The sequence below is a fragment of the Pseudochaenichthys georgianus genome, chromosome 15, assembly GCF_902827115.2.
Source record: "Pseudochaenichthys georgianus chromosome 15, fPseGeo1.2, whole genome shotgun sequence".
NCBI lineage: Eukaryota > Metazoa > Chordata > Actinopteri > Perciformes > Channichthyidae > Pseudochaenichthys > Pseudochaenichthys georgianus.
Genome location: NC_047517.1, coordinates 17,717,580 through 17,742,365, shown reverse-complemented (window position 1 = coordinate 17,742,365; position 24,786 = coordinate 17,717,580). Strand labels below are relative to the sequence as shown.

General features: G+C 40.9%; 1 protein-coding gene across 4 annotated transcripts; it reads left to right on the top strand.

Annotated features, from left to right (window-relative positions):
• The first annotated feature begins 720 nt into the window (after window positions 1-720).
• vit (vitrin) lies at window positions 721-24,731 on the top strand. Of its 4 annotated transcripts, none has more exons than XM_034100080.2 (23): window positions 721-930; window positions 5,799-5,884; window positions 6,106-6,171; window positions 6,780-6,936; window positions 7,021-7,154; window positions 7,232-7,309; window positions 8,008-8,196; window positions 8,847-8,891; window positions 9,482-9,520; window positions 9,597-9,647; window positions 10,561-10,623; window positions 11,311-11,373; window positions 13,885-13,959; window positions 14,662-14,727; window positions 15,173-15,235; window positions 16,283-16,345; window positions 16,602-16,649; window positions 17,335-17,406; window positions 17,576-17,723; window positions 17,808-17,911; window positions 18,722-18,948; window positions 19,366-19,879; window positions 22,017-24,731. In XM_034100080.2, the coding sequence occupies exons 2-23, from the start codon at window positions 5,851-5,853 to the stop codon at window positions 22,193-22,195; spliced, it is 2,478 nt and encodes an 825-aa protein (XP_033955971.1). In that variant the 5' UTR covers window positions 721-930; window positions 5,799-5,850; the 3' UTR covers window positions 22,196-24,731. The 4 variants fall into 4 exon arrangements, with proteins under 4 accessions (XP_033955971.1, XP_033955970.1, XP_033955972.1 ...); XM_034100079.2 differs by having other exon boundaries at window positions 5,794-5,884; XM_034100081.2 differs by lacking the exon at window positions 15,173-15,235 and having other exon boundaries at window positions 5,794-5,884.
• Window positions 24,732-24,786: the final 55 nt, after the last annotated feature.

Below are 24,786 nucleotides of genomic sequence, written 5' to 3'. Positions count from 1 at the left end.
TCAAGCTTTCAATACCCTGTTTAAACAAAACTGAGTTACCCTGAAATAGCAGCAGTTTTTTTTTCAATCAGCATCAACCGGCAATTATCTACTTGCGTCATGAAGGTTTAATCTTTAAAAAGTTCCTGAGGTGGTTTCTGTGAATACCATAATCACACGCACAATGAGCTCTTTTACAACAGCTCTTAAGACCTTTAAATCAAAATGCCAATCAGCTTCTGCATAACCATATAATGCATAACTGCTGCAGCCTCAGTGCAAATCTGCATAAAGCAACAGGCTCTCCCTGCATAGACCACAGCAGAAAAAAGCCCCAAACCCCAGAGTAAAGTGATTTAAAGAGTCTGTTTCTCAAACAGGTGTTAATTAGCTGCTTGCTGGAGGAGGGGTGATGACTCTGATGAGAGTTTCCCCCCTGCTTTTACTTTATTTATTTCTCAGTCAGAAGATTTTTGCAGAACAGTAAATCAGAAGCTCATTCTTCCCCCCTTACATAAGAGTCACTATGCCGTTTACAGCAGAATTAAGCAAATGATTTCCTTGGCCATGCTAAAACTTTGTATTTAGCCTACGTGGTAGATTCTCCTGTTTAAACACCATGTCAACCGAACAAAAGGATGCTGGCACTGCTGTGCCGCGGAGTGCCAAGTCTCTGCATCCTCTCCCGATGGCCCCGGGACACTGATCTACTTCTGCCTGGGCGAAGAGCTGGGTGCCTGAAGTGGGACGGGCAAAGAGGGGAAGCTCTGGCCCCGTCCCGTCCTCCACTTTTAATGAGCTCTCCGATCATGCAGGAGTAAAAGTCCAGGTGGAACAGTTCAGCGCTCGCTCACACGCCTGCTGGTCCTAATTTGCTTTTTCAATGAACGCGTAAAAGGAAAAGTGCGCAGGGAATTACTTTACGCCTTCAGGACTATTTTATCTTCCCAGGTAAGTTAACGTTTATTACTTTATGGAGATGAGGACTTTTAACAGAAAGATACAATTATTTTCCATATGAACAGGGGAGTTTGTGTTTGCTGCGTGGCGTGAATTAATAATCCATTTCAAAATGGAATCGCGCGTAATTGATATGCATTGCGTCGAATGACATCTTATGTTTTGATAATCAAGTCTGTAAGGAATGTTAAACAACACCACACGAATTACTTGGGTTTTTTAGCTGAATTAATTCAGCCATTTAATCGTCATTCATACTGTAGCTTATACTATAAAATATGTGTAAAATGATCCAGCTATTATATATTTACATTTCTATCGGGCTGGCCCAAGCCTTTATTTTGAAATGACTCATTTTGCAAGTATTATAATCGACAAACCCCAAGAGTGCGCTCTTCAGATTTTATTTTTATTTCTTGCACATTATGTTTGACATTTCTCTTTGTATTCCTTCTGACATGTCTGATTAAGCACAGGTGGTCTTTATAAAACATGTCCAGCAGCAGACAGGCTGTGGCTTGCACTCAAGCCTGTGCCAAGAATTAAAGTAATTCAGCCTGTTCTGTGCTTAATACACAAATACTGTCCCAGCAGCAGCACAAAAGTCCACAGAGATGACTTTGTAGAGACATGTTGGCTTTCCCCTGTGTCTGATCTCTCATATGGTTAGTTGGCTTGTTGCTACAACACTTGACACACCTAATATGCACTTTTGACACCTATGAATGCTGGGATGTAACACTCCCTGGCACTAGGTGTGTGTAAATACTGTCTCATGCCATCACTCAGAAACACTGTGAAACCAAGTTGTTGACCGGTCATGATTCTCAAATAAGCCCCAGTCCCCTTGTTGCCTTCAGACTGGCCAACACAGGCTGGGAGTGCTGCTAAAACAGGAACAGATTTAAATACAGTCCATGTGTTTGGCATGGAGCTGTGTGGCCCTAAAGTTCACTGTAAAGGTGCATTATCAGGGCTTATCAAAAACACTTTTAAGACATGTGTGTGGTCTGCCCAAGCTTTGAGAACCCATTGTGAGCCGGCGTTTTTAATGGCTACCGTACATCCTGTTTGCATTAAAGCCATTGTATACCTGTTATACAGCTGTCAGGTGTGATTTTCATCCTGCATCATTATTTGCCTGCAGGAGCTGAAAATGCAATTTTCACTGCAATGGCTTGGCCTTGTAATCTGCATGTAATCCACATTGTAGAATGTTATTTTGCAGTGAATTGCGCTTTAATTCCTCAAAATATGTGACCCGTCTGAGCTCCTGGGTTTGAAAGGGACTGAGGCCCCTAGACAGAAGCTTTCATCTCTTGCAGTGGCTTGGAAAATTACTTTGCTTACTTTTTGGATGGCTTCTCATAGTTTGTTTGATTTGTGTCCCCGCCTAGCACAAAGGAGATCTGCAGTAGATCTGTTTGGTGAAAGGCCAGCAGAAGCTGTGCTCAACCAACGCCTTATCTGAAGTTCAGGCATACAACCCGACACAATATGGAACCCACCCTGTTGGTGATTTATGGGGGTGGTAAGCGGTGGTCTGAAAGCCCTCACATGCAGTCTCCAAAGCTTTCTGAGCATGTGATAAGTTATCCCAGATCTCGTCCTTTATTAGTTGTTTATATCCTTTAGTTGAACTTGTGTTGACAAGTACTTTAACCCTTGTATGGTATTCGGGTCGTTTTCATTATTTAGCTAAAGAAAAATTCTATGATAAATAATTTTTTCAAACCCACACTCAATGGCCTTGGCTCATTTTCTGTGAAGAACATATATCAGAACACATGACCATCCACTGTACCCCCCCTACACATTTACATTACACACAGGGTGTTTGGGGCTAACACAAGTGTGGAAATTGTAGGTCCTGCATCTGTCTGGGTCTTCTGTGTGTGTGTGTGTGTGTGTGTGTGTGTGTGTGTGTGTGTGTGTGTGTGTGTGTGTGTGTGTGTGTGTGTGTGTGTGTGTGTGTGTGTGTGTGTGTGTGTGTGTGTGTGTGTGTGTGTGTGTGTGTGTGTGTGTGTGTGTGTGTGTGTGTGTGTGTGTGTGTGTGTGTGTGTGTGTGTGTGAGGATATAATTTGCCCCACGTTTCACTGTTTGGAGAAGGAGGCATTTAGAGGCTCACACTGAGAACACACATTAAGAGGTCTCAAATCATTGTAATTTTTTCATTTTGTCCTACAATGATGTCATCAAAGGACTTTTCAAAGGAACAAGTCACCGAACAGAAGTCTTCTTTAGGAGCAGCTCTACATTGGGGAAGAGGTGTTGACGGTCTAGGTTTCGGCGCAGGTGTATGATAGACCAGTTTTGTATTTTTCATTTTCCAGTGAAGCGCGCTGACTCACCTCGAACATGCTGCAGGTCTGTCTCCTTAACTGTAGATGAAGCATATCTGTCCCAGCTTGTTCCCGGCCTCAGCTATCTTTCCCCGCGAGGACAAATTGTAGTCCTGACTGTGCAGCAAGGTTCCATCTGCCTGTCAAAGCACAACACTGTGGAAAAATCATGTCAGTGCTCATGAATGTCAGATACAAATTTAGAGCTGCATCAGGGAAATTCCTATCACTGCTGGATTCATTTTAACTTAACATTATGTTATGTTACCTCATTACACTGCTCACTCATGTTTACTTCAAACCAATGAAATTAAAATCCAGCACTAAATGCGTTTGGGCGACAGTTGGTGATTCACGCTCGAGTTTTGAATGTATTTTTGAATATTTATGGAAATGCACTTATTCACTTTCTTGCGGAGAGTAAGATAAAGAGATTAATATTAAGCTGAGTTACAGCTACAGTTACAATAGTAAAAGCAGCCAGCAGCTAACCTGGCTGCGTGTAAAGGTTATAAATCATAAAGGTTAATACATTTAAAAGAAACGTGTTTTAATTAGTATACAAAGTGTACACCCAACATGTTGTAGTATTATGAGAGTTACATCGCAGAATTTCTTGGCTAGAAATTGTGAATTCCTGAGGTCCTGTAGTTTGCAGTAAGTCAAAGGTAAACTCGTCCCTCTCATCTTTATCTCTTTATCCTTGGCCTATGTTAAAATAAAACCGGTCTACATTTGTTGGCACATGGCACATGGCTAATTGCTAACTGCTAATGCAGAATGATGTCACTTGACCTGCCTAATGCTTTTTATGGCAAAAGCATGAACCAAACTCTGCCTCTGATTGGCTACTACTTCTTGGTTTAGTTATTTGTGTTAGTTAAATTTGGGTATGAGGACTAAGATTAGTAAGGATTAGAGTCAACATATCAGAATGCCAATTTAAAGCAGAGGTGTGGAATTACCTATGCCATATGCCAAAACATTTGCTAGCAAGATCCGATATGGTGGTTAGCCATGCGGTAATGTTTGTTGCTGTGGGACTTAGTGTTTCCGGAGAACATAGACGTAGGTCATGACTCAGGCCAGGCCAAGTGACAGCTCAGCACTTTAAACTTACTATTGTACATCTCAGAACTATTAAAATTAGATATAAAGTTGTTGTTTTTTTAGAATAAGAGAAGCTGTTCCCAGTCTTGCTAGCTAGGCTAATTGGTTGCTAGCTTTAGCTTTATTTTTAGCATTCAGACAGTGTTTTGCAGAATTGAATATTGAAAAATTATAAAATGTTTCTGTCAAAGCCTACTTTGTGCTCTAATGAGTGATTGACTGATATTATTTGATGAATTACATATGGGAATACTATGTACAACTCTGAAGTCGAGTAGATACAATCATCATGGATATAAAAAATCAATAAAGCCAATGACTTTTTGCCTTTAAAAAAATAAAAATCGTACTTATCTAGGCATAACTTTGCTAGAGTGACATGTGAATCTTAACACTGCGTTTTCCGCTGTAATACTTTGTTTTGCTAACAGTTTGAACTGCATCACACCTGACCCTGCTTCAGAGGTCGCTGTATGATTACATGTTCACCACTTGGTCAGATTGAACCTGCCGGTGTGTGGCGGCAGTCACAGACGGGACGCCGCCCTCATGGGAGGTTCAGCATTCCTCTTGTACCACCGAGCGTCAGTCATCACGTCCCCAAGGGGAGCTCCATCCCATCACTGTGGTGCGGAGCATGGACTGGCGTTCTAATGATAGTTAATCTGCCAGCCAGTGTAAGGCTTTCTCTGACCCTCTGTCTTTGTTCAGACTATCTGTTGTATCACTATTATTACTACAACATTCCAACTCCTGTTTTTGCCTTCTAATTTCATTATACCTTTTGGTTTGGAATGACAGACCTTTTCTGTGTCTGCTGTAAACATACTGTAGTTCAGACTGGGACCCAGCTTCATGTGGTTGTTAGAGCCAAACAAAGAAGCCATCTGATTGAACCATAGAGGATTGAACACAACTTTCCATTCCTTATACATTAAATGGTGTCTGTGTGTGCTCTCTAATTGACTCTGACTCCATAGATAGAGATCTTGCTTTCTGCTTTGTCTCAGCCCAGATGTTCGCTGTGAAGCTTCTGACTGGCAAATGCTTTCAGCCTTTTATAACCCAGATAATTAGAACAAGAGGTTTTGCTGAAATATAATCCATATTTGATTTATGTGAGTTACAATAAATGTTTTCAAAATTCTTTACGGATGCTGGATGACTCATTCAGCTCTGTGTGTAGTTACAGTCTGAAGTCTGTCTGCTACATATCAACACATCTTTGGAAAGTATACCACAGTGGCACAAGTTGAGTCTGTCTAGTTTCCAGCTGACACTACAACGCTTTCACATTCAGACATGTTGAGCAAAGTGTCAAAAGTTACTTTTAGTGAGAAAGCAGGAAATGAGTTTGAGGGGTGAACAGTGAAATTCTGCAGCTTCTCCTCTCTCTCCAAGGTTAGGAGGTTAGAAGAGGACATCTGGTAGACCTGCTGAACCGGCACACCACCCATCATGATCAGAGCATCCCTCACTGCCATCTGCCTGGGTGAGCAACCTGGCTCTCTCTCTGCAGGAGTACAGCTGGTTTTGAATGTATAATCCTCCATTATAATGTTTAATATTTCCCAAAAAACTCCCTTATCTTTCCGCACATTCACATCATCAAACAGCACCACCCTCTGAGAGGTCTTGTGTGTACAGTAAACACACAGATAATTATGATACTTTGTTTGCTATTATGTGAAACTCCCTCTGCCTCACCCGCAGTGCTCCTGCTGTCCTGTGCTTGCTGGGCCAAGCCTAAAGGATCAAAGAACAAGAAGCCAAAGCAAGGTAGACATGATCAATAAGTATTCCTGTAATCTCTGTCAGTCCCAGTGTTATTGTCTCCACTGCTGTCTCTTTATATTCACTTAAAAAGTAGTATATCATTACAATTCTCTCTAATATATCAAGTGATGTTTTCAAATGTGCTTGTTTTTCTCCCAACTAATTCTTCAAATAACAACTTCAATGTATTATAGACATACAGTAACTATCCCTTAATTCAAATAAATTATGAACAAAGTGTTACAAATTTAAATCTCCAAATGTCTGACTTAAAAATCTCAGAGAATATTCAATTTTTCTTGTTTTCTTGCTCTACACTTTTCCTAAACTTACAAATTAACTCAATTTATTATCCTGAATATTACTTTCCTCACTATTTGTTTCCTACCATGGCCCAATAGACCTTCATATGGTTCATATTTTAGCTTGAGGAATTATTTGATTACCAACACAGTGTCAGATATGTTTCTGGCAATTCAATAATCAATGAATTGACCAATTATTTTAGATCTAATTACATTTTGGTCAAAACAATCGTATATATGTTACCTCAACAATTATGACCCATCTTATAGTTTGTCCTCAACCATCTTCTTCTTCTTCCTCCACAGTTGTTCCAGACATAGAGTGCGATGTCAGAGCGGGAAAGATCAATCTCCCAGAGTTCATAGCCAAATGTCCTGCTCACTGTAAGGAGACAAAGCAGCAAGTCTATGGGACCGGCGTGTTCGCCTCCATCTCCAGCATCTGCAATGCAGCCATCCACAGGTTAGAAGCAGATTTATAATAGTGAAGCAATAAAGATACCTTTATGTTTTTTGTTACATCTGATAACTAGTTTTGTGTCTCCAGTGGTGTCATCACTAACACAGGAGGGAAGGTGATAGTGAGGAAGATGGCCGGGCAGAACCTCTACAAAGGCAGCAACTCCAATGGGGTTCGCTCTCTGTCTCTACCTAAGTGGAGGGAGTCGTTCGTGGTCTCAGGTATTATTGGCGAAGCAAACAATGTCAAACACATTTCCTTTTCACTCAAACCCACAGCTGACTTGATTGTGTTTCAGTGGGGAAGCCCAAGAAAGGAGTGATCTACCCATCTACTCTGGACTACGTGCCCTCAAGACCGACCTACGTGAAAACAAGTGAGAGAAGGGTTATCTTTACACTTGCAACAAGATTCTCTTACAAGAATAGGTGCAAAACATTTAGCTTGTTGTTGAGTGGATTCATTGTTCGCTGGTGTTTTACAATGACATTTTTAATAGGACAAAGTTAATCTCTTAAGGTAACTTGACAAGATTTCTGTATCGGCAGAGTTTGAAGTATGAGTTGTACTGACCAATAAAATATGAGCAGGCTTTGGTTGCATGCATGTGGACAGTCTGTGTGTAGTCAAAAAGGGCACAATGCATAGGCAGAAATGCAATTTGGAAACCTATCTGTCATGCAATGATTTAGCTTCACGTAATATGTCTAGACATGTTTGTTAAAACTAAGAGAAATATAGATAAAATGTCTGAGGGTTTCTAGATTAGATTTAGATGACATATAACCACTATGAAGTGTCAAACGACATTTAAAATATTTCACTTTTCAGTTTTTGCCCAGTTTTGAACACGATTATGTCTTAGATTTAAAATAAGTGTGTTCCGGAGAACAACGTTTATGACGCAGACATCCCTGCTTCCGAGTCTGACATGTTGAACTTCGCTCTTGTTGAATGAGGAGTTGGAGTCCATTGAAACATGTCAAGAATGCTTTACGACAAAGTTGTGACTGCCTCCTCCCTATCCATCCGTCTTGTACATGACTGCCTTCATAATCTATAGTCTCCTTTCAGGTCAAAAGGAGGCCAAATTGCCTGCGGTCACCACAGTGCTTCCTACAACAACAACAACACCTGAACCCACCACAACTACAACACCTGAACCCACCACCACCACTCTGCCTCCCACCACCACAACTGTGCCTCCACCACCACCCACTACTTCCAAGCCTCGGGCTGCTGTCCATAAAGTCAGAGATGCAGGTGATTTAACTGCACTTACATCATTGTTTTAACGCTTTTTGTTGCATGTACAAAAGGTGAATTCATTCACCTAAATCAATGGATCTCTGTATGCTATGTGCAGGATTGTGTATTTACTTGGATGCAGGATGCTGTTAATAATCCAATAATACCGGTCCGCACAGACGATCCACTGCAGTAGCACCCCGCCTAGCTGACGTCTCCCTAACATTAGCTGCTTGTAGCTAGAAATGCTTGTTTGCAAGAACAAGCTTTCATATGTGTGAAAGTGAATGATGAGGACAAATGATTTCAGCCGGTAATTACAAGTAACAACTGCAATCATGACAAATTGCAGCTGGTCTGTAAAAGTAGCACGCTGCAGCTCCGTTGCTTGACTGACTTCACTGTACACTTGATCATTGGAGCCTTCATCGCTCTTATTATATTAAAACATTATCAGAGAGTAATCACTGCGAGACATCCGCCCTGTTTTGGATAGAAATGCGGCTAAAGAGAGCAGACAATACTGCAATATCTTAAGGTATGTGTGTAAATTAGATGGGCGGTGTGCCAGACAACCTCCCGACCGTCTCTTTCTCCTTCATTTTCTGTAACATTATCTCTCTGCTCTCCATTATTGGGACTCCATTTGTCTTTGTTCTATCCAGGCAGCAGTCACCCATACCTTGCCTCTGTGGCAACCGCAGGTTCAAGTAAGTGGAGCAAAGCACAGAAGATGAGGTGTTGTAAGGGTTGTTTATTTACGCTGGGATGTATGCCGAAACATGTGTTATCTCAGTCATCGGGGAATAGTGTGTATTGGTGTGGGACGATATGCACATTTCAAATATCCAAGCCAACATAGTTGTGATTCACGATAATCATCTACAAATTGTAGAAAATCTTAAAAGTGCACTTAAACTTTAGCTAAATCACCTTTTTTAGTGATCATCTTTTTCAGGGGAAAACTAAATGTCTTATATAAGCTAATAATGAGGAGATTAATTATCATCCCGATAATGGAAAATTACCACGATCAACTGAGTGCAAGCTTTTTTTATTTTGATCCGCAATTTATCCAATATCGTCCCATCCCTATTGTGTACTAAGGGTATCAGTGGTCTTACTTTCAAAACAAGTTTGTCATTATCGAAAGCCCAACTTGTGTATTTAAAATTGGAAATCGTTTCAGTTTACTTTCAAGCCATAAAAGGCTTGATAAAGTTATGCTTAATCCTAAACTGTGTTGTATTTACATTACAATTGTGTTGTCTAAATTCGCCCATGCTCATCACTGGGATAGGACAGTCACAGAATGCTCAAGGAAAGATTCCCAGTCAAGGTATGTTGACACTTCTCTTGGAAAGTCCTTTACACCACCTATAATACTTTAACTAAACCGTGGCATTTCTCCAAAGTATTCAGAGGAGCTGCCTATCCCAATAGATTCCCACAACGTACCAGTGCAGGTAAAACATCTTTAATCATCATGATGTGTCTTTTTTCATTCTACCTTCACCAGGGATTGTCTTCACTCCACTCCTCCAGTGGCTCTTTGCTCTATCTTTTCTTTGTGCTGATATCTGTAAACCCTGCATGGCATCTCTGTTCTGTATGTTAACAGATGCTTTTAAATACTTGTACTAGTCTTTTAACCCTGGGCTGGACCAGATGTTCAGAAGAAGCCCAACTTCCATTCTAATTATATTAAGGTTCATGTAATAACAGCTCTCAAGAGTCTTTATAAGATGCTAAGTAACATTATTATCTTTCGATAATGTTAAAAAGCAATACAAACGTATTATAACTGTTTATTGTTAAATTATAAATAATTGATAAGCACTTAAAGACTGCTTAAGAACATTAATGGGCTATATAAATAAACATTGATTGATTGATTGATTGATTAATACAATGAAATACAAGTTTCCTATAATAGTTAATAATAGCAATACAAACACATGTATTACCTTATGTGATTATTACACCTTTACTTGTTTATTTTTTAATTATGCATTTATTAGCAGTTAACCATGCACTTATTCAAGTGTGCTTTTTGCAACTGCCCAACTAAAACACTAGATGTGGTAAGGTAGATAAATGTGAGTATAAATATTACATATAAATACAATAGTTTTGCTATGAAGCACGATGTTCGCTATAGTCAATAAATGTGTGTGTAATGCTTTGTAATGCATAATAATGTTACAAGGCATAATTACCTTATTACAAGGAACCTTATGTAAAGCATTACCCTGTTCTGTTGTCTTTCAAAGTCGAGATGTTTAACCGTTACCATGTTCAATAGCAATGCGCATAGAAAAGTAAGAATGCGTTTTCATGTTGTCTCGTAACACAGTTGTCTCACCCTCTCGGCCCCAGGTCTGCGCAGACCAGACGCAGGTTCAGCTATCAGGAGACAACCCTCCTCTCCAGTTGGCCCAGGTCTGCCTCTTCATAAACACACACACTCACACACACACACACACACACACACACACACACACACACACACACACACACACACACACACACACACACACACACACACACACACACACACACACACACACACACACACACACACACACACACACACACACACACACACACACACACACACACACACACACACACACACACACACACACACATCCAAATAAACAAGACATGGCGGGACTGACAGGGAATGTGGGCCAAGGGCAGCACAGGGGACAGATGTCTTTTTGCGAACAAGAATTCAGGAGACGTGGGCCGCTGTAAGTCTGACCCTCATATCCACACCCATAAGCCCCTGTGATCTTCACCCCGGGGTCAACACTAATCCACTCCATCAGGCATCCCAGCTAACATTCCTTCCCCGATAACTGCTGTTCTCTGTCATCGGGTACATCCTCTTATACGTGTTTTCATTTTCCAAGATGAAAAGAGGCAAATGAAGGCCTGTAAATGCACCCAGCATATATCCTTTCGTTTTTGATATCATGCTGCGAGAAAATGCTTTCACTTGAAGAGAAACAGCTGTGCTGCATTTGTGGATGGAGCCACCCGAACTGAAGCTTTCTTCTGCCCCCCCCTCTCCCTCCTTTTCCTCTTTTATTCTATCTGCCTGCTTTTCATTTCTACAAACAGCTTTTAACAGGGTTCAGCCGGCTCCACCCGAGCGGACTCCAACCATGAGCCAGTCAAACCCCGGTAAGTCTCTCCAGACGCTGAGCGGGAGTTCATGCAATGCACCATCACTGATATAGAGAATCAAGAGGTTTGATCAAACAGGGAAACACCTAGAACAACAAAACCTCAGATAAAATATTGCATAAAGCAGCACTAATGTTTTCCCTCTGCGATGCTGTGGTTCAATGGGCGGCCCATGGGCGGATTTATGAGTGGTACTACCAAGGACAGGTCCTGTGGGCCGCCTTGCACAAAACAGGAAGTCACTAAAAAATGACCACAAAGAGACACAAGTCAGATGGTATGTCACACAACTCAGAGAAGTTTGAGGTTGTTTTATCACTGTCCTGATTTCATCCTGTGTCGAATCTCGACTCTCCTGAGCAAACGCTTCAATAAAACAACAATGAGAATGGTGATCTGTCTGTACAGTAATAACATCTTATGACAGATCCCATCTGGAATGGTCTTTTCCCTTAGCTTTTTAAAGCCTGCAGAGAGGAAGAGAGAGATAAAAGCAGCAGCATCCAGTGGCCCGGTGCTTCTCCCAGAGAGACACATGAACCCATCCACAGCGCTGCAGGATCTGGATCCTCTCTCCAGCCGGTCAGGAATAGAAAGCTCTAGACGGTCAAACCAGCCTGGGTTTGGCTCCCTGAAGAATGCTCTTCTGTTTTGGCTTCTGTGGAATGCAAAACCATAGATCCCTAAAATTAGATGGAGCCATATCCGTTTAAATTGTGCTTGATTGTATGATATGATTCCTAAAATGCAGTGTGAGCTGTTTTAAGCCGGGCACCATTGTCTGTTTATGCTGAGAGAGAGTTTCTGACCGGTGCACAGAGGAGCAGCTATTCAGATAGGTAGCTTGTGGATAACTAGTGATACTTTATTTAACCCCTTAGGGAAATTCTTTAAGCTCGAGGTCAGAAGTCAGAGGTAAGGATCAGCTACACAGCGCCCCTGGAGCCAGAAGGGATTCAGACTCTTTCTCAAGGACACTCCAGCAGGGTGGATGTTTGCCGGCTTTGGAGTTTACAAGTTGAACGGTTTACTCCTGAGTCGATTTTCCAACCGGCTGCCCTAAACAGATGTTTGCATTTATTGCTTAGCATTCTGGATACATTACGACGCAGTTAAGACTCACACTTGTAATGAGATATGCCCACTTGACAGCCAAAATAATTCATGAAAAAACCTCGGTAAAACATCTCAAGACTCTGGTTGTTGGTGTTAAAATGCAACACTTTCCATGACCCCGTGTTTATAACATTTTATAAAAATGCACTGTATAATTATAGTAAAAAGCATAAAAAAAAGAAGGAAAATGCTTTATATCAAAATGATTACAAATGATGACACATTTTAGTATTACTTAAGTATTACGGCTGTTAACTCATTGTCATTGTTATGCCTCCACACAGCGATGGCCATGGTGGGGGAATTATGTTTTTGGGTTGTCCCTACGTCACATTCAAATAATTGCGGCCTTTACATTTTGGCAAAAACAATACAAAAGACAAAGGTGAGAAGTTAAGATCACAGCAACCTCACAAAACATTTTTGTTTAAATTTCACATTGTATACACTAGGACCATTTCACACTAATGTCTAACAAGATAAAACGTTTTGGACAGACATGGTTGTAAAGTGCAACCTCGCTGGATGTTTGAGGCCTACAGCCTCACAATAGTAATCCTAGTTTTTTTGACGCTCGCGACACAGAGGGCCTCATCATATAACTTTGCGTGGGGCCACAAGTTGGCCAGGGGCGGCCCTGCCCGATCCTCCTCTGAACTTCTGACCGCAGTGACCACTGAAGTGGCCATGATTAGAAGAGATTTAAACTCAATCCTTTTAAAGCACCTGTTTCATTAGAAAAAACAACACCACTGTCTGCTGTAGAGCGCTCAGCCTTTGGCCAGCCACAGATTAGGCTAATCTCTGCGTCCCCTCTATCTACACTGTCCCTAGTTTGACACCAACTTTAGAATAATACTCCCACGCTTCGCTGGGCTCTTTCTTGCTGCTATTGGATGGGAACCTCAGAACCCAGGCCGTGTGTTTGTGTAAGTTACCCATCCACCGCAGGGAGGGGTTTACTGAAGTGTGTGTCATGGCTCGGCCAGTTTAGATAGATGCATGCAGTGTTTTTGTTTTGCTCAGCTGTTAGGGCTTCTAGTGTTCAATCATATTTGATTAATCTCAGGCCATGCAAGAGTCAGGCCAAGTGTACTCCCTGATGCTTTTGGCATGACAATTGTGTCTGTCGACCAATTGTCATGCCAAAAGCAGCAGGTACAAAACTGAAAAATTAGAAATACATGACGCTTCCTGTGTCTTTCAGGAAGAGTATGTCTTCACTTCCTTTAGCCGCTCAGCCACTGTCTGTCTAAGGGACTAATGTATGATTAGTGTCTGACTCAAGGCTGAACATCTTGTGCTTACCCCACTAATAACGTTCGAGGTTTAGTGGAGGTCACAAGTATCCATGCTGCTTGTCCTACAGTTTTCTAATCTTCCTCTGCACAGTTTTTCCCAGAAGGGATTGGGCACCTCCCTCCTTTCCTCGTCCTGATTGGTTCCCTGCAGCTCGACGACCAGCAGGTACCAAATACAAAGTAGATCATCCTTCTTTGTCATTTGTTTATTCTTAAACAAATGTAAACGTTTTAGAATCTTTAAGATTAACTTAGGTTTTAATGTATTCATCTGGTGCTAACTATGTGGCCTTTGGAAATTGATTGATAAAGCTCCCAATAAAGTCAAGAACAATTTTGGAAGAATTTGTATTGTCTCACAGCCTACTCTATGGTGATCAATACAAATAAACTGGAATCGAGCTACTTTAAAGTCCATTGTACTCAGACAATAGCCAATGGGTACTGATCATTTTGGCCAATGTGTTTAGCCTCTTTTGCTCTCCACATGGACTGTTTCAATGTATGCAACCCAAAGCCTACTAAAATGTTATAGGGTTATACTACTCAGACTACAGAGGGCAACCAGAACGACCAACGCTACCAAAATAGTGTCCTTTGTACATGCTAGCAACTCTTTCTAAATGCTAACATGTTCACAACATGAATGTATTAAGAAAAGGAGAAGGTGTTCTCATTGTAATACATCCATCTTTTACAAGGACATTGCTAACATGTAGGTAAAATGTTAACCATGTTCACCATACCAGTTTACCATGCTAACATTAGCTAAAACGCACTAAATACAATGCAGCAGAGGCTAATTGGTGTATCATTAGTGTTACCATTGTAGTTGCTGATACCAGCACCTTCTCTGCTGTACATTCAGATGTTAGTTATGCAGCTCCAGACTCAGGATACACATGGAGTGAGACGGATACACCTGAGATTACAGGTAAGACCAAGTCTAACATGACGGTTTGATGTGTACTGCCCCCCTTCATAGTGGCAGGCACTACACCTTGTAACCGTTTATGTTGCATGTGCAAACATGGCATGCTAGTGTGACTGATAGAGGGAGGTATCTGCTGACCATGTATGTGTTGAATTGGCTCCAGCTGTAAGTACATACAATGTCTCTCTCAGGACATTGTGTTTGCCATCTGCCTGCCATATGAGAGATTCCTGTGAAGTGTGGAAAATAAGATCATAGGGCAGGTTTATTCTTAGTGCATGTGAGAATGAGACGCTGTGAGTGATAATTCTGCACAAAGCCGATGTTTTCAATGGTATGGGATTGGTTGGGGGAAATATGACCAATCTCAACCATGGAAATGTGTGCTTTTCCCTCTGAAGTTTTTTGTGGGAATACTAACGGGTTTCACAACATCCTCCTCTAGCTCGGGATCACAGGCCTGATATCTCAGAATATGAACGCTGGTTTTATAACTTTGGACCGTACCGTAAGTGTTTTTCTATTCTAATTTGGAACTAACAATTCTTTGGGTTCAGGTTTTTACATTGTTATATGTTTGGATGGTGTTTTTCTAAGTCTCTCTCATCATGTTCCATTTTATCTTTCTCAGTACTTCCACATAGGCCTAAGTCATGTGATAAAAACACAAATTCTGGGGATCAATTTTTATCAGTCAGATCTAAATGGTTTTCTCTCCTGTTTATGACTTAAAAACAGGTGAAAAAAAGGTTTTGTCATAATAATCGTTGTAGTTTCCATAATTTATCTTCCATCTCAAAATAAGTAGGGGGTAAAACCAGATGATCTAGATTCTAGATCATTTTTTGTTGTTGTAATACTTATTTTGGCCACAAGGGGCTAAAGTGAGCAATGTGCGTATACCATATACAGTCTATGGCGTATACGTGTATTAACAATTGTGTCCTAACCTGGCAACACTCCCACCCCCACCTGTTTCACAGATTATATATTTTTTATACCCATTCTTAAGTCATAACCACAGGTGAAAATTATTTACATCAGACTTGGAAAATGGATCACTAGATTGTTTTTCTCTCACTTGCTTCTCATTACTTCGATATATTTCTTTGTTGTTCCATTTAGTGTTCATATAAAACGTCTTCTGTTATTGCCTTTTCTACTCATCGAACTGTCACAGGAGCAAGAAAGTGAATTATGTAATGCAAAAACTATTCCTTTTAAGTTCTTAGAAAGGTAAGCACATTTGATTTGTTTTTAGTCACAGTCTTAACACTACAAAACGTGAAACCTTACAATATGGCACATTGACAAGACACAAGAAAGCATGCAGAAAGCCCTCACTTTCAGATTATAGGCCATGGTTCCATCTGTTTGATGATACAGCAGAGGTCCAAATCTAAATAAGTAGAAGGGACATGGTTTTGGAAAACTGAGTGGCAACACAATCCAACCAAATGAAACCTGGAGCTGATAGGCGCAGGCTGTAACACTTTGGTGTGTTTACATGTGTTTGTTTCACAGTCTGTCAGCACTAACATGTCTTTACCTTTAGTGCCTCGCACCCCAGAATCAGATGGCAACCGTAGAGTGCCATTGGATACAACCCATACTAGAGGTGAGCATTGGTTAATATGGCGTCAAAACAGCTGTTTGTATCCAGGAAAAATGGTATAACCCATGTTGTATCTATAAAGCAATACTAATTCCTAACTGCTGCTGCTATAGCCTTCTAATAATGAGTAGAGCTTTAAAAAAAAAATGCAATATTTTCCATTTCATGGGAAATAAATCAACCTTTTTCTGTAGCTATCATGGTGAGTGTTTTTGTGGTAGAGTGCTAATGCTGAGCTTCTATGATATCATCTGTGCAGTGGAGCCAGTGGATGCCTGGAAGCCTGATGCTAATCCCTATGAATCAGGTGAGATAGCTTGCACTTTTCCCCCAAAACAGTCATCTTGCCAGTAAATACTCAGTTTGGACTGTAAGTACAAACCAAACCGAGGCTATCCAAGGAAATAGAGGTTTCTGCACAGCCTGTAATTGAAAGGTTTTGGATTTGGAGTCAATGGCACGGTTGCGGATAAAACCAGTTCCTGTTTGGCATAACTCTTGCCACCGCAAATACTGGATAACGTTTGGGTTCTCTCAAAAGAGAATGGCTGCCATTTTGCCACATTCAATGAAAATGCAACAAACAAACCTTCATGATAATTCTGAAAAAGCTTTGTATTATGGTAAATGGTAAATGGACTGTACTTATACAGCGCGTTATCCAGTCTTTAAGGCCCCTCAAAGCGCTTTACATACTACATGTCGTTTACCCATTCACACCCATTCATACAGAGCAGTGTATGTTACTCTAACATTCACACACATTCACACACCGTTGGCCAAGCCATCGGGAGAAACTCAGGGTTAAGTATCTTGCCCAAGGATACATCAACATGTTGACTGCATGGGCTGGGATCGAACCCACAACCTTCTGGTTGAAAGACGACCGCACTTCTTCGCAGCCACAGTTGAAAATAACTTTTTTTTTTTACAAAAGAAAATATCAAAAAGTAGATCACTGCTTTTAAATTGTGTGTTTCTTGGATTTGCAGGCTTTAACGTGAGGGAACAGGAACCTGTACCTAGAGCACCTGAGCCTGTGCCTGTGTCACAAGGAGATCCAGGTATGTACCTCAAATTATTATTCTGCCACCAGTGGTCAAAAATGTTACAAGGTGCCTCTAATGTCTGTCACATTGACTGTTTTGCTAGCGTTGCTTTAGCGTTCAAAGTATTACCAAACACAATATTGCGTTTATTGTTGTAACCCTGAGATGTGTCCTCTTTTCGTAGGTTGTAAAGTGGACCTGGTCTTCCTGATGGATGGAAGCTGGAGTATTGGGAAGAGGCGCTTTAAGATCCAGAAGGACTTCCTGTCTGAGGTGGCTCAGACCATCAACGTGGGTGTGGCCGGACCCATGATGGGCCTCATCCAATATGGGTAACCTCACTGTTCCTGTTGTGATGCTATCGGCCATTTTTTCGTTAAGAAAACATTATGCTAATGATTTTTCTTTGTCTAAAGGGATGACCCTGTGACAGAGATCAGTCTGAAGTCTTACTCCAACTCCAGAGAGGTGAAGTCTGCTATAGAAAAGATTGGGCAGAAGGGAGGCCTCTCCAATGTAGGTGAGCGACCCGCTGCTTGCTGCCAGATACATTAATTGCCTATAAACTAAAGTGTGAAAGTGAAAAGAGGCTCAATTATCGCATGGTTAACAAGCGAGGTACACTTTCACATGCAAGGATAGAATTAAATCTAAATCTGCTGCAAGACACTGCTGGGTAAATTATAGTCCTTCTTCCTGTAAGTCGTGTTTTCCCCCCCCGCTCTGACAGCAGTTGGTTTTACCAGCCCATAGGGGTCAGCTTTAAGAGGAAACGTTCTGTTTTTCTGCCTGGTCAGTGCGTCAGCATGCATCCAATACCACATGTGTCTTTATGACTTGCTAAATGTTGCATTGACGTACAATAGTGTTGTTTGTGTTTGCCCAAAAGTGCTCTCTAATCATACAAAAGTGTGAGTGGTTGTAAAAGCTTCTCCCCAACAGTGCCTCTCCTGTTTTGCCATCGTTTAGACCACCAAGACTAAATGATAGGATATCACTATTTTTGTGACGGTATACCGTTAAAGCTATGCAATTGTACCTAATCTACTTTGTAAAGTCTTTATGTGGCATGCAGCAGATTCTGCCCATATTGGTTAGGAGAGAACTAGATCTTCCAAAAATCTCAGTCCACTAAATAAGCACTTTGAAAGGTCTATATTTATTTTTCAAAATGTGTCAATTTTATTTACTTTCATACTCTGTAATCTATATGTTTTTAGTTTTTGTTACCTCTTTAGCTTGTCTTCTCCCAAATACATTTATTTATTTTAAACACCATAGACAGTTGCATGATATAACGTGTCCATGCTGCCCCCTGGTGCACCGACAGGAAAGGCCCTCTCCTACATCAACAAGCACTTCTTCAGTGATGCCAACGGAAACCGTGGAGGGGCTCCTAACGTGGCTGTGGTGCTGGTGGATGGCTGGCCCACAGACAAGGTGGAGGAGGCGTCTCGGCTCGCTCGGGAGTCTGGCATCAACATATTTTTTGTCACCATCGAGGGGGCGGATGATAATGAGAAACAAAACCTGGTTGAGACCAACTTTGTTGACAAGGTGAAGTATTTTCATACAGGTATGTCAGTGCTTTATAGGGGACATATCCTGAAAACTCACTTTTCCAGTGCTTGTACACGTAAAGTTGGTTTTATAGAGTGCCTACCGACCCACAATGTGCGAAAACGAGGGTTTAAACAAGCCAATCAGATTTGACTCAACTTGTCTTTACCCAAACTTGAGAACTACCTTTGTAAAGTTCTGGCATATTTTTGTTTTCGGGACGCAAGCTTAAAGGGACAGGTGCTAAAACAGAGCGTTTCAAACAGAGGATGAATACAGGTATATTCAGACAGTCACTATTTGAACAGTTAGGAATGTAAACATGTTCTCGTAGAAACCCATAATACAAGTATGAACCTGACAATGACCATAATATGTCCTCTTTAATAACAAAGTGTGGCCTTCATCCAACAGGCTGTGTGTCGGACAAACGGCTTCTACTCCCTGCCTGTGTCCAGCTGGTTTGCTCTGAGGAAGGCCGTGCAGCCCCTAGTGAAGAGAGTGTGTGACACCGACCGCCTGCTGTGCAGTAAAACTTGCCTCAATGCCAATGATATTGCCTTTGTGATCGACGGCTCCAGCAGCGTGGGAACCGGCAACTTCCGCACAGTGCTTCAGTTTGTGGCCAACATCACACGGGAGTTTGAGATCTCTGACACCGACACGCGGGTCGGGGCTGTGCAGTACACATATGAGCAGAGGCTGGAGTTTGGTTTCGGCCAGTACAACAACAAGGCCGAGCTACTGAACGCCATCAAACGCGTCGACTACTGGAGCGGCGGGACCAGCACCGGCGCTGCCATCACCTTCGCCGCAGATCAGCTTTTCAGCAAATCCAAACCCAACAAACGCAAGATCATGATTGTCATTACAGATGGGCGCTCCTACGATGACGTCAGGGCGCCTTCACTGGCTGTCCATAGCCAAGGTGAGAGGTCAACCAAAATACAATCTGAAAAAGAAGGAGATTTAGGGAAATAAGGTCAGGTCACGAAGTGTTTAGGTCCTTCCATCTATGAAACATTTTTTAAGTGCACTGAACAAAAATGTAAAAGCATGATAAGGCAAGGCAAGGCAAGTTTATTTATATAGCACCTTTCATCACAAGGCAATTCAAAGTGCTTTACAAAAAACGAAAGACATTAAGAAAATGGCATTTAAAATCAGAAAAAATACATGGATACAAGTTACAGTGCAGTTTAAGATGTGAATAGTTAAAAGTAAAAGCAGCGGCAAAAAGAAAAGTCTTTAGTCTGGATTTAAAAGTAGTCAGAGTTGCAGCGGACCTGCAGGTTTCTGGGAGTTTGTTCCAGATATTTGTAGCATAATAACTAAACGCTGCTTCTCCATGTTTAGTTCTGACTCTGGGGACAGAAAGCTGACCAGTCCCTGAAGACCTGAGAGATCTGGATGGTTAATAATTTAGCAGGAGGTCAGAAATGTATTTTGGGCCTAAACCAGCTTGGCTTTATAAACCAGCAGCAGTATTTTGAAATCTATTCTTTGACACACAGGAAGCCAGTGTAAAGACTTCAGAACAGGAGTGATGTGATCCACTTTCTTAGTGTTAGTGAGGACTCGAGCAGCAGCGTTCTGAATTAGCTGCAGCTTTCTAATAGATTTGTTAGTGAGACCTGCAAAGACACCATTACAGTAGTCCAGTCTACTGAAGATAAAAGCATGGACAAGTTTTTCCAAATCCTGCTGTGACATTAGTCTTTTAATCCTAGATATGTTCTTTAGGTGATAGTAGGCTGATTTAGTAACTGTTCTAATGTGACTGTTGAAACTCAGGTCAGAGTCCATGACTACACCTAGATTTCTGGCTTTATCTGTTGTTTTGAACATTGCAGACTGAAGCTCAGCGCTAACTTTTATACGTTCTGCCTTGGCTCCAAAAACCATTACCTCAGTTTTATCTTTGTTTAATTGGAGAAAGTTCTGACACATCCAGTCATTGATTTGTTCAATGCACTTACTCAGTGTTTGAATTGGAGCATAGTCTCCTGGTGAAATTGTTACGTAAATGTGTGTGTCATCTGCATAGCTATGGTAACTTATTTTGTTGTTCTTCATTATCTGAGCCAGTGGTAGCATGTAGATGTTAAAGAGAAGAGGCCCCAAGATGGAGCCTTGAGGTACCCCACATGTCATATTTGTCAACTCAGATGTGTATTTACCTATAGAAACAAAGTTGTTTCTGTCCTTTAAGTAGGATTCAAACCAATTTAGAACTGTTTCCGAAAGTCCCACCCAGTTTTCTAGTCGGTCGAGTAATATGTTGTGGTCAACAGTGTCAAACGCAGCACTGAGATTTAATAATACTAACACTGAAGTTCTGCCACTGTCTGTGTTTAAGTGGATGTCATTGAAGACCTTTACAAGAACAGTCTCAGTGCTGTGGTTTGGACGAAAGCCTGACTGGAACACATCGAAACAACTATTTAAATGCAAGAAATTACTCAACTGTTGAAAAACAACTTTTTCAATGATTTTACCTAGAAATGGCAGGTTTGATATGGGCCTGTAATTGTTCATTACTGAAGCATCTAGATTATTCTTTTTTAAGAGCGGTTTAATGGCTGCAGTTTTCAGGGCCTGTGGAAAAATACCTGAGTGAAGAGATTTGTTTACTCTATGAAGTAGATCTGAGGCCATGCAAAAGAATTATAAGAATAATTAAATCAGTTTTTTCCCAATTAAAGGGACATTAACCCCAAATACATTTTCCTCTAACTTCTGCTTCTATTTTTATGTCTACATTTGTTTTGCCAAGTTTGTGTTGTCAGGTGGTTGATGGCCATGTGGATATCTGCCTGGATATATTCTCTCAAATACAATGAGGAACTATTGTCTCTCTGTGAACAGGGATACAGTTTGCGGGATACACTTTGGAGGAAATAGGCTTCAACCCAGTATAAACAATATAATGATCCAAAACGTACTTTCCTCTGGTCTGTGTCAGTCCACAGTGAGGTGTCAAACAGTGTGTGTTTGATGTGACAAACATATGTGAGGCCTGTGTGTGTGTAACCTGCTGTCCCTCCCTGTGATCTACTGTATAGGTGTGATTGCATACTCCATCGGCATCGCCTGGGCAGCCCACGATGAGCTGGAGTACATCGCCACAGACCCCGACAAGGAGCACTCCTTCTTTGTGGACGAGTTCGACAACCTCTACAAATTTGTTCCCAAGATCATCAACAACATCTGCCAGGAGTTCAACTCCCAGCCTAGAAACTGAGGATGCACGGGTGGAGGGGAGGAGGAGTACAGACGGACATCTTGATCCTGGGCCGTCTTCACGGAACACTGATAGTAAATGTACTCACTCTGGTGCCCAGATGGCGGTGCTGGATTGGCTGCAGCTCCCCCATATTTAAACAGGGAGGTGATTCGAAATTTAGGCGAGGATTGTGGACAAAATAAATCTCAAAGTGAAATACTATCCGGTCCCAAATATACAGATGGTGCTAATGGTAAAGGGTTTACATTAACAGCGACATCTCATGCACACTGTGGTACCATTTGTTCTCTGTTGGTGTTGTAAAGAGACCAGAGTATTCCTATTCATTTTATCCACAAACTTAAAGAGTCATCCTTTATAAATGGTTTATAAGTTGTAGGGGTTTACCAAGAATGGCACTTGAAGATCGCCGACAAGGCCATTCTAACAAGTTTCATAAATATAGGGCAAGTCGTTTTTCCGTAATCCTACTAACTGTGTTGCTAAGATAAACTGAGCAACACACAAACAACCAAACCCTGACAGAGGTAGTAAATCATTGAATGCTTTATAGATCAATTAGAAGGCACTAATCGGAAACAATTTAGGGTTGTGAAATTTCCCTTTACAGCCACTGGTGTTTATCCTCCTCTGGCACGATTATGTATAGTTCTTGTGTACACCTCTCTAATGCATAGTTACACCTCAGATATACGGTGGCCGACAGGTCCCAACGGCCCAAAACATTTCCATTAGAAGAAACACGCTGCAGTTTCAAAAAACGATGCACTGTTACTGGAAACGTACTAAAATGCATCTTTTATTGTCTTATCTTAACAATGTAATTGCATGATTTTTTCCGATATTATTGCAGATCAGTTGCTAGCTAGCTAACTTAGCTAACCTAGTCATTTCAATAATAGTGGCAAAACACTTACAATTATGAAACAGACTAACTTTGCCAACAGTGACAGACGGCCAACTTTATAATCCCCGAACATCAACAAGCGTCACACGCTGTATGCTTCACTTTTTAGTGTCCCTGTTTACGTTGTGTTTTGCATCGTTTTGCATTTGCAACGTTTTGTTAAAGGTCACCTATTATGCTAAATCCACTTTTTCATGTCTTTTATACATACTCTGTATAAAGAGATTCTGAAAGTTTCAGGAAAAAAAGATTTGCTCACTTTTTGTTCTGATCCATTGATATTAAAACTGAAAATGAGTTGATCAGATTTTGGCCACTTTATGATGTCATAACAATTTTTGGCTTGTAACCATTAGCCAATCACCAACCAAGGTAACACCCGAATCTCTACCTAGAGCACCATTGTGTTTTTTTTAACCAAATATCTCGCAGAGGGGCGTGGGGAGTAACTCCTTATTTTTATCTAAAGTAACAGACAGAGAATCAGCACTTTTGAAACAGGGCTGAAACAGAGAGTTTTATGGGATGCTACAATGATCTGTTTGGTATTTTAGCCAAACACTTCAGAGACATGTTTTGTATATATCTGAGACGTATAATATATAGTTGAAAAACAGTATAATAGGGGACCTTTAATGCAGCACTCTTAGTAAACCCTGCGCATGTTTCGTCAATTCAGTGAATGTTTTCTGAATGCTGCGCACATGTCATATTGTAAAAGATGTTTCTTCCTTTGCATGTGTTTGGGCACATTTGTGTTTTTATATTTGCATTGTTATTTGAAAGTGCAGTGTGTTTCTCCTTATGCAAGTGTTTGGCGCGTTTGCACCTGTTGGCCACCGTAGGATACTGCTCTTCTGGAAAAGAGCTGCAGAGCATCAAGCATAACATTCATTTGTTAGCAACCAGTGTTTGTAACTACAAGCATTTTAAAGCATGTAGCATGCTAGGAGAACATACTGTATTTTGGCAACCCAAAATTGAAAGTCCTCCAGTACAACAGCACCTTTATAAGAAGGAGCCTTATTAGAAACTGGTACCACCACAATGATAAACAAACATTACGTTAACTTACTAGGACGTGGTGCTTACAGAGAAATATAGATTTAAAGCTTGCCTAGCACTTCCTCTTATGGCTTAACATTCTTCATAAACTTCATAATATGCTGCTTTTTAAACAATTCTCTGTTAAGAGGATAAACTTTCTTAGAAATGGTGCATTTTAATCTTCCTAATAGGAGAGATTTGATAATGGGGACATTGTTAAAGTTCCTCTCAAAGACTATGGTGCTGATATTGCTGTTGGTATGAGTGTCAGTTGAATTGAGGCTTATGTGAAAGGCAGAAAAATCAACAACAAGGACTTGTGTGAGAAGTGAGGAACGAGGAGATTGTATATCTTTGTATAGGTGATCTCTGGAATGACCCATTCGTCTCCTCACTTCTGTTTTTTAACAGTGTGGTAGCTTCTAACTTTGCAGGCATTTCTCCGTTTTTTCGAAAGAGTATTTATGATTTTCTTCCCGTTATGTCCTGTTTGTACATATGCATATTAAAAGCCTTTCGCTAATAATGCTCATAATTGATCAATATTTTTTTTGTGCAATTTTTAATAAAATAAAGAAAATGAAGAGAATGTAAAGTGGCTGTTTTTCATGTTTTCTCTTGGATGTTATTATCA

Excerpts from the sequence above, each read along its gene's own strand:
- vit (XM_034100080.2), top strand. The coding sequence starts at position 5,851 with ATGATCAGAGCATCCCTCACTGCCATCTGCCTGG. Across the intron at positions 6,172-6,779 it reads GAACAAGAAGCCAAAGCAAG|TTGTTCCAGACATAGAGTGC; the intron begins GTAGACATGATC and ends CTTCCTCCACAG. Across the intron at positions 8,892-9,481 it reads TGTGGCAACCGCAGGTTCAA|GACAGTCACAGAATGCTCAA; the intron begins GTAAGTGGAGCA and ends TCACTGGGATAG.